The sequence below is a fragment of the Chrysochloris asiatica genome, unplaced genomic scaffold (genome assembly GCF_000296735.1).
Source record: "Chrysochloris asiatica unplaced genomic scaffold, ChrAsi1.0 scaffold00190, whole genome shotgun sequence".
Classification (NCBI taxonomy): domain Eukaryota; kingdom Metazoa; phylum Chordata; class Mammalia; order Afrosoricida; family Chrysochloridae; genus Chrysochloris; species Chrysochloris asiatica.
This window is the reverse complement of record NW_006408708.1, coordinates 3,894,357-3,906,853: the sequence shown is the minus strand read 5'-3', so window position 1 is coordinate 3,906,853 and position 12,497 is coordinate 3,894,357. Positions and strand designations below refer to the sequence as shown.

Sequence of the window (12,497 nt, the reverse complement as noted above, 5' to 3'; positions counted from 1 at the left end):
GCTGTGGATAGTAAATTTAAAACACCCATTAAATGACTCATTATGTCAGTGTTCACTTGTTCTCCCTTGACCCTCTCCTAAAAAAACTACCAGGAAAGTAAGTGAAGAGAAGCTGAAACTGCATGCTCTCATCATAGTTCACCTTCTCAGTGGCCTGCCAGCACACTCTATAGCTGTGTAACTTTCAGATGATGTTGAAAATGACAGCGTCAGTCAGCACGGTAGTAGGAAAGTTTAGTACATTTAATAGGACTTGTGGATCTTTGCAAGCTCCAAAACATTTATACAAGAGGCTTTTTCTTTCTTTTTTTTTTCTAAATAGGCTGAAAGTGTATCTAAAAACAATGCAATATTTTAAAAATTGTTCATCAGTTGAGATTTGCAAAAGTGAGACTACTGGGGTCGTTTCAGTCCCTCTGTCTAACAGTGCGTTGTCACTGTCTCCAATTATCTCCCATCAGCTAAAAACTTTGCATCTGAATGTCCTCACCCTGGCACTGTCCCTGACTGCCTGGGTGCCCTCCAGCAGGTCACTGAGCCTGGATTTCCTGCTCTCTGAGAGAATACTGGCCGTGAATCCAATCCACCCTCATTGTCATTACTGAGTGGACAGAAAGGAATTGTACATTGTACGTGCAAGCATGCATACCGTGACTTCAAACTAGTATTACAAAGTATGGGGCAGATGTTGTAAGTCTTTGTTTAAAGGTTTCCCAAACTCCACAAGATTAGGAGCTTTTTTTACTTGCCCTGCAGTTGAAATGTGAAACCCTTGTAGAGTTGGTCTGGTTTTCTATAGATACTTAGAAGCCTTTGAGAACTGAGACAGACGGTTAGGGCCGGGTCCCAGCATTTGAACTGGATTGGGAAGGCCAGAGTTCAACTTCTGTGTTCTTGAAACCTAGTTAAATAATTTCTGACAGCTGGTAGACACTGACCTCAAGACAGAGTAAGAGGAGGGTTTACCTTTTCTTGTCTAATGATATTTTTTGTCCCTGGTGACATTTATCAGAATAAGCACTCACTAACTGTAGCAACAAGAGGTCTTCTGGCCGTTTTTATATCCCCTCTAACAAAGGGACCGAACAATACAGAATACTTACAGGTTGTCATCAAAGTCAGAAGCAGAACAGTTGCAACAACTGCAGTTTTCGTGCTGAATCAGAGAAAAGCAGATCTTTTCAGCTGGGCAAGAGAGAGAGACTAGAAATTGCTGTCATAGTGCACATCTCTATGTCTATGTATGTGTTTACATGTACTTATTAAGGCCAGATTAAAATTGGTCAACCTGTTTGAAATTTATACTTAACCATTTACCTTTGACTGGTTTTTACTTTCATTCATTTTGTGTACACTATCTACCCGCTTTTAGTGATTTTCCCTATGACAAAGACAGGGAGGGGCATGGATTTTTCAAAAGAAACCAAAAATTGACTTCCCCAGCCCATGTGAAAAACGTTGGCTGGTGTTTCTGCTTACACATGGATGATAGAAGTTGACTAAGAATTGCCTAAAAGGTGTATGTTTTATTCTTTCTTGTTACAGAAAAAGTGAGCAAAGAGCACAATCACACAAAAGAAAACACCATCCAGACTACCACCAGGTAAGTCATCTCGTGGTGGAGGGGGTCTCCCAAATCTGTTCCCATACCAAGTTCAGACAGGTCACGCCTTTTACTACCATTGTGTACGAGGATGTAGGTTGGGGGAAACAATACAGAAATCAAGAATGCCAAGGCGGAAAACTATCAATTAGACATCGAGTAAGTGTTCCTTTGATGGGAAATTTTCATATGGTATGGTGATTTAGAATAAACTAACCGAAAGGATAGCGGTTCAAACCTACCAACTGCTTCTCAGAAACCCTTTACAGGTTGGAACCAACCCGAAGGCACACAACAATAGTTTTACCTAGTGTTTTTTACCGTACTGTGTGAAATAGACATTGTGATTATTATTATCCTCTTTGTAGATGTGTCTTGATCCAGGAGTTTAAGTAGGTGGCATATTTGTAAATGAGAGCTGGGTTCAAATCTCAGGAAGATCTCACGCTGTCAGTAAACCCAGGGTTCTTAAAGCAGCTATGCTCTTAACTAGCACTGTGGCCCTGGGGCTGGTCACTTGGCACCAGGGAGATCCCAACTTTTCATCTTAGGATTGAAAAAATAAAAAAAATTTTTAAAGCAGAAGAAAGATAATGCTAAAAAAATTACAGTGACTCCATATCATCACAACTGTGGACAAGAGAGTTTACCATTTGCCAAAGGCAGTTTGAGGAGGTCAGCCAAAGTGGACTGCCCATTAATCAGGGAGAAGGACCCACTTATGATGCTCACAGCCAGTTTTGAAAGCCATCAAACTCTGAACAACAGCCACCACTGCATCTCCAGGGGAGATGCAATCATCACCTCCATCCACAGCCCACCCTCCACAAGATATGAGATCACTTCTCAGGATCCAGCACTTTGCAGGATGAGCACCTGGGTGCTGGAAGAGCTAGGCTTAAGCTGCCATGATGCTTTTGTTTTCATTAGGTGCCATTAAGTCAGTTTCGTCTCATAGAACAATGTAACGAAACATTGCCCAGTCCTGCACCATCCTCACAATCGGTGTTGCGGTTGAGCCTTTTGCTGCTCCCACTGTGCCAGTCCATCTCACTGGGGGGGGGTCTTCCTCCTTTTTGCTGACCCTTCACTTTACCAAGCATGATGCCCTTATCTAAGGACTGGTCCATCCTGATGATATGTCCGAAGTATGAGAGATGAAATCTGGTCATTCTGACTTCTAAGGAGTATTTTGGCTTTATTTCTTCCAACACAGATTTATTTGTTCTTCTGGTAGTCCATGATATTTTTAATATTCTTCTCCAACACTGTAACTCAAATGCATCAATTCTTCTATGGTCATCCTTATTCATTGTCCAAAAGAAATTTACTTACCTGAGAAACTGAAGAGACTCTTCCTAAAGGAAGTGGTTGATTGGTTTTTGTGTTTTTAATTCTTGCAACAAAAAATCAATGATGCTTTTCAGTTGAGCCTGAACCCAGGTTTTTTGTTTGTTTATAATTCTATTCACTGGAATTTAGGAATATCGAATGTCTAGCGGTAATTAAAACAGACATAGCTTGCTTCATAGAGGCTTTATATAGTGTTAGAGAGAAATATGGTCTCAGTTTCGTCTCCAGATACAGTGGAATCTTTTAGAGCCGGAAGTCATCAGGACTGACTTATTTTTACTGCTCTAGTGAGTTTCTTGCCACTTTCTATCATTTTAGTGTAAAATATTTGAATTGCCCATTGTCAACCAGTGCTCACAGCAAATCATGGGTGGGTGCAGTAGTGCAGTAAGGGGATCTGGGCAGGCCCAAGCAGCAGCTCCCTTATAGCCAGAAAGCTAGGCTGTGAAACCATAGTACTGTATACTTCTCAGGTATTCTTAGGAAAGAGATAAGAAGAGGCTTGCTATGACTTTAAAGATGTAACATGTACTTCATATTGCATTGGCTGGAGCAAGAGTATAATTATAAGCTAAAAGCGAACTTTTTTTTTTTTTTCTTTAACCATTTGGCAAAAAATGAAGCGATCCTTAAATTATCTTCTTGATGGGAGATTATGAGTAAGAAGAAATCCAAATCATGTCTTTTGTCCAAAGCAAAGGAATAGATGCCTCTGCTGAGCAGTTGCCCTATATGGCATTTCCAAGGAGCAGCTAGTGGGTTTGAATCGCCTACCTTGCAGTTAGCAGTCCAGTGCTTATGCTACAGTGCCACACCAGGATTTCTATATGTTGTTGTTAAGTGTTGTTGAGTTGGTTGTGACCCATAGTGACCCTGTATAGGGTTTCCGAGGAGCAACTGGTGAATTTGAAATGCTGATCTTGCAGTTCAAATGGCTTTGCAGTCTGGCACATTAATCTTCAGCACCACACCAGAACTCCAGACTTCTATATAGTGTTACAGAATTCTTGATTTACAGTTCTACAGAAATCCTTGGTGTATTTACAATTTTTCTTTTGAATTTGCAACTTGCTCAATTAGACTATCCCCAAATAGATCTCTTTTTTACCTTCTCATATCCTGATCTGGCACCATAGGATAAGCAAGCTAACAGCAAGGTTGGAGGTTCAAACCCACCAGCCACTCTTGAAACCCTGTGCAGGATCGCTATGAGTCAGAACCGACTCAGTGGCACTAAACAGCACATCATCACTTCAGGTTGCATAGAATCAAGCTGCTTTGTACCAAGAAATCCTCTTTAGCCTGAGTTAACTGATGGCAGAGACAGGGGGAAAAAATGCCTTTCTGATTCCTGTCTTAGAAGGAACTCTTATTTTCAGGTGTACATTGTTGGCTCATGGATTATGTTTTAAGGTATGCTTTAACTTAAAACGTGCGTTCTGAAAGGATTTATATTCAGCCCTAGAATGTCCACCTTTATAGAGTCCTGGTGTGGCGCTGTGGGTTAATGCACTGGACTACAAAGTCACCTTGAACTGCATGGTTGACGGTTCGAGCTCACTAGCTGCTCCTCGGAAACTCTATCCAGGCTCGCTCTGGGTCGGAATTGACTCGATGGCACTTAACAACAACATAGATGCTTTACAGGAATCCTGGTGGTGCAGTGGTTAAGCGCTCAGCCATAAACTGAAAGGTCAGCAGTTTGAACCTACCAGCCACTACTCGGGAGGAAGATGTGGCAGTCTGCTTCCGTAATGATTTGCAGCTTTGGGAACACCGTGGGGGCAATTCTACTCTGTTCTGTAGGGTCACTATGAATCAGAATAGACCCGACAGCAGCAGGTATAGATTCTTATGTATTTAATGAGATGTTTGGTTACTTTTTAAATCTCATAATACTTGGATGCCTAGAAGTAGATGACTGTTTTGCAAAATGGCTCATGATTAGGAATAAGTTCAGAATTTTCTCTTGTTTAAGAGTTGCTAAGTACATTTACAATGGTAGTCTTGGAATGCTGGCCTCAGCACAATATTGAACGCCTTTCCAAATGCTGATTCCCCGAGTTCTTCCATTCATGAACATCTCCTGCTCCAAGGGTCTTATCTCCAGTGGAATGAGATGAAAGAAGAGACATGCAGTGTACTGAAGAGGACTTGATTCTCTCTTTATCCTTTTTAAGCCCACGACTTCCCCATGATTGTTCATCTTGTTGATTTCCATTCTCATTTCCACCACAAGAACTAAGGAAAATGTAGCCACCCAAGATGAGACACGGTAGCTTGGCATTCCAGTATGTGCTTTCCAGCAAGACACAGGGTGTGCCATTTTCCAAGCTCATTCGGGCACCCAGAGAACATGAAACCAGTAGATGTGTACAATTAGTGCTCCGTCCTGTAAGAGCTGGTGAGTGCACCTCCCTCCTCATTAAATCTTCACATCTGTCCACTGGCAGTTTGGCTGTTTGTTAATATCTCTGTTATAAGATGGGCAGATCTAGAGAGAGAAAATGATGTTGGACAGCATTCCTTGTTAGCAATTTTTTAAAAGAGAGTGAGGTGAAGCTAAAGGTCGAAAGTAATAACTAGCAAGTTTCTGGATCATTGGCTCTCTACCTTTTTTCTTTTTTTTTTTTTCCTTTTTTGTAAGTTTTATAATGGAAAATTTCAGACAAATACAGAAGTAGAGCGAATAAGCACATCACCCAGTTTAAACAGTTATCAATGCATGACCAAAGTGTTTCATCTGTTCCTTTTCTCCACTCCCTAGATTATTTTAAGGCAAATCCTAGACATCATTTTAAGAAGCGATTTGAGAACGTCTATGTTGTTGTTGTTTTTAATCCTAAGAATTCTGATGTGGCTCCTTAAATTAGGATCATCTTCCCAAAAGTAAAGGAGAAAAGCAATACACTAAAGTGTACCAGGCAACCAGGCAGAAAAATCAATCTACTTAGCAGCTGGAATGATTGGATCGTGTGATCCTGCTCACTAATGCCTTGGCCTTGCTCCTTCTGCCCTGGTTTGTGCCCTCAAAGGAGCACCTCCACTGAATCAGTCCTTTAGATGGAACTTTACTTTAATTGCTAAAACAGCAGTTCTTTTGCCTGTTTAACCTTGGAGTCTAGAAAATTCAATCTAAGCATGAGGAAGGCTGTGAGACTCCTTTGAGAGTGTGTGTAGACTGGGTATTCTTAATGCCACTCTATCTGACAAATGAGTTGGAGAAAGAATTCTGTCCAAACCCATGATAATGGAAGAACTGAACACTTACAAGAGTAATAAGATCCTGATTTTTCTATTTCCTTCCCCAATACAAGCTTAGGTTCTGCAGGGAGCAGAGAGCCGGTTAATATGACCATTTGTAGATGCAAGTATATGAGGCATGATATCATAACAAGATCCCCAAATTTAATGGAATAAAAAGAAGATCTACATCTTTTGACATGGACCATCACCCAGCCAGATGTTGGCTACGATCGAAATAAGAAAATGGAACCCTAGAGTAAGAATCAAATAGCTCCTGGCAGGTGAATTGGACATGCTCAATGTTGTGTAACACCATGAACGTCAAACAATGGCTGCCAACAACCCTCTCTTGATTATCTGTTCTCTCTTTTCTCCATTAATAATTCAGTGTCCATGGGGGTGTAACATTGCAGGCCTATAAGGAAAACTTCTCACACGTGGCTTGCTCTATTCCAAAAGCAAGGAACTGTTTGCTTGAATTGTTCTTTTCTCCATTACTAGACAAAAAGCAGAAGTGGGAAAATCCAAGCAAGCTAGACTCATATCATGCTATGCAGACCAACATTTAATTTGCCCAATTTTCAGAATCTGAAATGCAGGCAACTTTTCTATGATTTAGATAATGGTAGTGTTTACAAAAAGATATATTCATTTTGAAGTGTCCAGTGTATTTCCTAGACATTAAATATTTATGGTTCGCTATTAGAAATTGCAAAAATTTGTAATAGCATGATGCCTCAATTCATACAATTTCCCCTCTTTTGGTTTCTTCAGAAGGCGTAAAGGAATAGTGCTGTGTTATCTTAAAAAAGTAAAAGATTGCTTTTAAAGAATACAGGATTCGACAAAAACAATTAAGAAATGAAAAAGGAAACAGAAAATTGGTGATTATGCAGAAGCACTACATATATCCTCTTTATCCATTTTATTTATGCACTGAGAATTGTATTTCTAAAGAACAGAATTAGAAATGATAGAACAGAAGCTACTACTGATTTTAAAGGAGCCCCTTCAGTTAGTACATACAGTTATTTCCAGGTGAAGTCAGGGCTGTTTTGGTGGGTCATGTGTACCATCGCAAATTTTTGAAAGATGCCCTCCTCCAGAACACTGCCATCTGATGGTATACTGTCATAATAAATACGTAAATCTTTGATGTTCATAAAATAAATTATGCCCCCTTAGGGATGGTACCTTTGTGCAGCACACAGCTTGCACTACTGTCTACAACTACCCTGATAGAAATTGTTGACTTGAGAGTAATTTCATTGGAAATGCATCTTTTGCAATTTATCTTTGAGTTTTCATTTTGGTGGTTTTTTTCTGTTTGGTTTTGCTTTGTTTTTCCTTCTCATTTCTCCAAGTTTTCTCCTTCTCATTTTTTAGTACTTTCATCTACCTCCATTGTCCTGTAGGTATTGTCTTCTACTTTTCCTCCCTTCCATGACAGCTGTACTGAAGTGGTATAGTGGAGACAGTATGTCTCCAGACTTCTTTTAGGGTCATGGTCCTCTGAAGAGGCAAGTTTAAGTCTGATGAGAACTATGTCTTTTCTTTGTTACCTGTGGGTTAGTCCCATATTTATTTCTATTGGTTTGCCACAGTCTTTCATCTTGTTTATATAACACATCGTTTTTGAGAAAGAAGCGCAAATGTGTAAGTTTCTGTAACTAGGTTTCCTGAACCTGTCTTCTCCCCCCAGACAGCTTTGACAGAGCATGTGGGGTGATAGGACCACAAGGGATATGTGGTGACGGGGCTGGCTTCAATCCTCTGCTTATCTGGGGTTTTCACTCAGAGTGTCTCCACAGTTGTTACTAAGAATATACCAGATATGCACGTCTTGACCTCTGTTTCAAGAGGAAACTGCTTCCTGCGTGGTACTGCAGGCAACAGGCATGTTAGAAAGAACTGTCTCATTTCACTGTCATCCTCTACAACTTCCATGTAACATAGGCTCTTGTGTCTGCAGAGCAAGACTTAAGTTCATCTGTACTCTGCTCACCTCATCAGAAAACACACCGGTCTTGTTGAAGTATTAAATCAGATTCCGGCAGGAGATCCAGGTCCCTCCACAGCTGACATTTATCGTTTCTGGACATACAGGATTGTCTTCCTTGGCGTGCAGTTGGCCCGGGCTCCACACTCTGGCTTTCCCCATGCAGCAGCCTTTGACAAGGCCTGGCATTGTGCTCTTGTCCTGAGAAGTTTCCTGGCTTCACAATAGATGAATGCTAGAGCTGCAGTAACAGGAACTTATTCCTTGAAAACCTGGTGTTAGGTTGTCCGTATTGGCCTGCATTTAAGGCAATCTAAAATACAAGGCAAGCATATTTCTCAAAGGAGAAAATGAAAAACCGTAATAACCTATATAAGTTTTCCCCCCTAAGGAGCCCTGGTAGCATAGTGAATTATGAGTTGGACTGCTAGTCTCAAGGTCAGCAGTTCTAATCTACCAGCCGCTCCTTGGGAGAAAGATTAGACTTTAAATTCCTGTAAAGGTTTACAGCCTCTGAAAGGCTAAACAGGGTCATTATGAGTTGGAACTGACTCTACAACACATTACCAACCAACCAACCAAAATTCTCTAGTTTTCTTCTGCCCTACTGGGAAAAGATCCTTTCTTCCATAGTTTTCTGCTCTCTGAGGCTGGAGTTGACAGATACACGAGTAAGTTCATCATTTAGATACAGGTGCTCTGCCCTGCACCTTTTGCCCTTTAAATGCCCCACTGAGCTTACCCTTAAAAAAAAGAGTCTCTTCAAAAATAAAGGATCTTGAACAGTAAAATAAAACTTAATCTGTTGTTGCTTTCAGTTTTTTTAAGTTTCAGAAATAACTTTTCTCTCCGGACAATATAGGAGAACATCAAAAAGGCGAGATGATCACTTATAAGTCCTGGTGTGACGCTGTAGGATAAGCACTGAACAGCTAACCAAAAGGTCAGCAGTTCAAACCCACTAACCACTCCTAGGAAAGCCTATATAGGTTTGCTATGAGCCAGTACTAACTCGACCACACTTAATGACAAAAACATAATCCTATCACCACTGGACCAATAAACAACATTCTTATCAACAGAGAAAAGATTGAAGTTGTCAAGGACTTCATTCTTCTTGGATCAACTATCAACACTCATGGAAGCAGCAGTCAAGAAATCAAACCTGCTGCACAAGACCTTTTTAAAGTGTTGAAGAGTAAGCTTGAAGACTAAGGTGCACCTGACCCAAGCCATGGTATTTTCAGTAACCTCATATGCATATAAAAGCTGGACAGTGAATAAGGAAGACTGTAGAAGAATTGATGCATTTGAGTTGTGGTGTTGGAGGAGAATATGGAAAGTGCCATGGGCTGCCAAGAGAACCAACAGATCCGTGTTGGAAGAAGTGCAGCCAAGAGTGCTCCTTGGAGGCCAGGATTGCCAGACTTTGTCTCTCATACTTCAGACATATTGTCAGGAGGGACCAGTCACTGGAGAAGGATATCATATTTGGTAAGGTGGAGGGTCAGAGAAAAAGAGGAAGACCCCCAAGGAGATGGATTGGCCAAGTGGCAGCATTGATGTACTCAAACGTGGCAACAGTAGTGAGGTTGGCCCAGAATCAGGCAATGTTTCATTCTGCTGTACATAAGGTCGCTATGAGTCAGTACCAACTCCATGGCACCTAACAACAACATTACCCAGAGAGAGTCATTGCTAAGGAGATAGAGTAGTTCCTTACTGATTTTTTTTTCTATTTATATCATTGTACTTTCTTATAAAAGGAGCTCTAGTAACATAGTGGGGTATGATTTGGGCTGCTAACAGAAGGTCAGCAGTTTGATTTTATCATTCACTCCATGGGAGAAAGATGAGACTTTCTTTTCCCATTAAGATTTATAGTCTCAGAAACCCTATACAGGGTTGCTATGAATTGGAACCAACTTCATGGGACAAAACCACCACCAGCATCATTTAAAATATATATATATATTTATATATGCAAAAAAGTGAATCCTACTATGGATATGGACTCCTGGTTTGGCACTGTAGGATAAGTACTGGATTTCGAAATACAGATTGACAGTTCAAGCCCACCAGCTGTTCCTTGGAAACACTGTATGGGTCTCTATGAGTTGGAAATGATGCAATGACACATAATAATGCTATAAATATGGTTTTATAATCTTCTCTTTTACCTGTCACCACTTTAATCTGAAGAAAAAAATTCAAACCTTGACTTCGAGTATTGAAGGATTCTATGGGTAAAAAAAAAAACTGAATGATACAGAAAGCATCAAAAGAAGTTGGAAGGAATACACAGAGTCACTGTATCAAAAGGAACTTGCTGATGTTCAACCATTTCAAGAGGTAGCATATGCCCCCTCCATACACAGAGTAGACAGGGATGAGCAACTTGGACATTGGCTACCCAAAATGGGGGACTACAAAGGCAAAAAGTGACTGGCTTACAAGATCTCAAGAGGGAGCCTAGATCTCAAGTGGAGGAAGGTAGAATCTCCACTGAGTAATATCCAGTCTGTCTAGGCGGGGCTGATGAAATGAAATGCAGATAGGTCTCTTGTGATACAATATTGAATAATTGTTCTCAGGACTGATTGTGAGGGTTGTAAATGTAAAGGTAAACATTTTGTAGCAAAGAGGGGAGTGATTAACCTTTCAGTCTAGGAGTGGAGGTCCCTGGGACCATCAAGGGAGAAGAGCAGAGAGCAGGACTCTACCCAGAGAAGCAGTGATACCTGACATGGAGGCAGAGATGATGACGTGAGGAGATGGAGCAGCTGGGGACTTTAGACACAGAGAGGGAGAGGGGCTGTGTGCTGACAACTGGGGGGCAGGCTTGTAGTATATACCCTTTGGTTGGTTGATGATGCATGGAGGGATTGTAACCATGGCAATGAAACAATATATGATAGGATGAATGTAAAACTAATTTCTCCCATGTAAACTATCACATAATTCACAATAAAACATTAAAAAAAAAAAGAGGTAGCATATGCTCAAGAGCCAGTGACCTTGAAGGAAGAAGTCCAAGGTGCGTTGAAGGAATTGGCATAGAACAAGGCCAAGGAATTGATGGTATTGAAATGTTTCAACAAATCGAGGCGACCCTTGAGGCATTCAGTCATGTATGCCAAGAAATTTGGAAGACAACTTCCTGGCCAACTGACAGGAAGAGATCTGTATTTGTGCCTATTCCAAAGAGAGGTGACCCAATGGAATGTGGAAGTCATCGGACAATATTTTTGATATCCCATGCGAATAAAGTTTTACCAAAGATAATACAGAAACAGCTGCAAGCATACATTGACAGAGAACTTCCAGAGGTTCAAGCCAGATTCAGAAGAGGCTGTGGAACGAGGGATAGCGTTGTTGACATTAGCTGGATCTTGACTGAAAGCAGAGAATACCAGAAAAGATGTTCATCTGTGCTTTATTGACTATGCAGGTGCTTTCAATTGTGTGGATCATGACAAGCTGTGGACAACGTTTCGAAATATGAGTATTCCAGAACACTTTAATTGTGCTCATGAGGAACCTGTATATAGACCAAGAGGCAGTTGTTTGAACAAAACAAGGGAACACCGAATGGTTTAAAATTAGGAGAGGTGTGCACCAGGATTGTGTTCTTTCAGCATACTTATTCAATCTGTATGCTAAACAAATAATCCAAGAAGCAGGATTATATGAAGAAAAACATGTTATCAGGATTGGAGGAAGGCTCATTAACAACCTGCGATATGCAAATGATACAAATTTGCTTGCTGAAAGTGAAGAGTACTTCAAATACTTAATGATGACGATCAAAGACCACAGCCTTCAGAATGGGTTGCACCTCAATGTAAAGAAACAAAAATCCTCACCACTAGTCCAATAAGTAACATTCATATAAATGGAGTAAAGATTGAAGTTTTTTAAGGCTTCATTTTGCTTGGATCAACCATCAACACTCATGGAAGCAGCAGTCAAAAAATGAAACATATTGCATTGAGCAAATCTGCTGCACAAGGCATCTAAAGTGTAGAAGAGCAAAGACATCAGTTTGAGGACTAAGGTGCACCTGACAGAAGCCATTATATTTTTAATAACTTCATATGCATTCGAAAGTTGCATGGTGAATAAGGAAGATGGTAGAGGAATTGATGCATTTGAGTTATTATGTTGGAGGAGTACTATGGACTGCCAAAAGAACCAACAGATCTGTGTTGGAAGACATACAGCCAGAGTTCTCCTTGGAAGCCAGGATGGCCACACTTTGTCTTACATATTTCGGATGTATTGTCAGGGGGGACC

General features: G+C 40.6%; 1 protein-coding gene across 3 annotated transcripts in view; it reads left to right on the top strand.

Annotated features, from left to right (window-relative positions):
- The window catches only part of ZNF827 (zinc finger protein 827), a 252,044-nt gene that overhangs the window by 151,527 nt on the left and 88,020 nt on the right, over window positions 1-12,497 (top strand). For all 3 annotated transcript variants that reach the window (XM_006872273.1, XM_006872275.1, XM_006872274.1), the window contains one exon: window positions 1,546-1,603. In XM_006872273.1, the coding sequence (XP_006872335.1) occupies window positions 1,546-1,603 (58 nt within the window). The remainder of the gene's footprint in view (window positions 1-1,545; window positions 1,604-12,497) is intronic.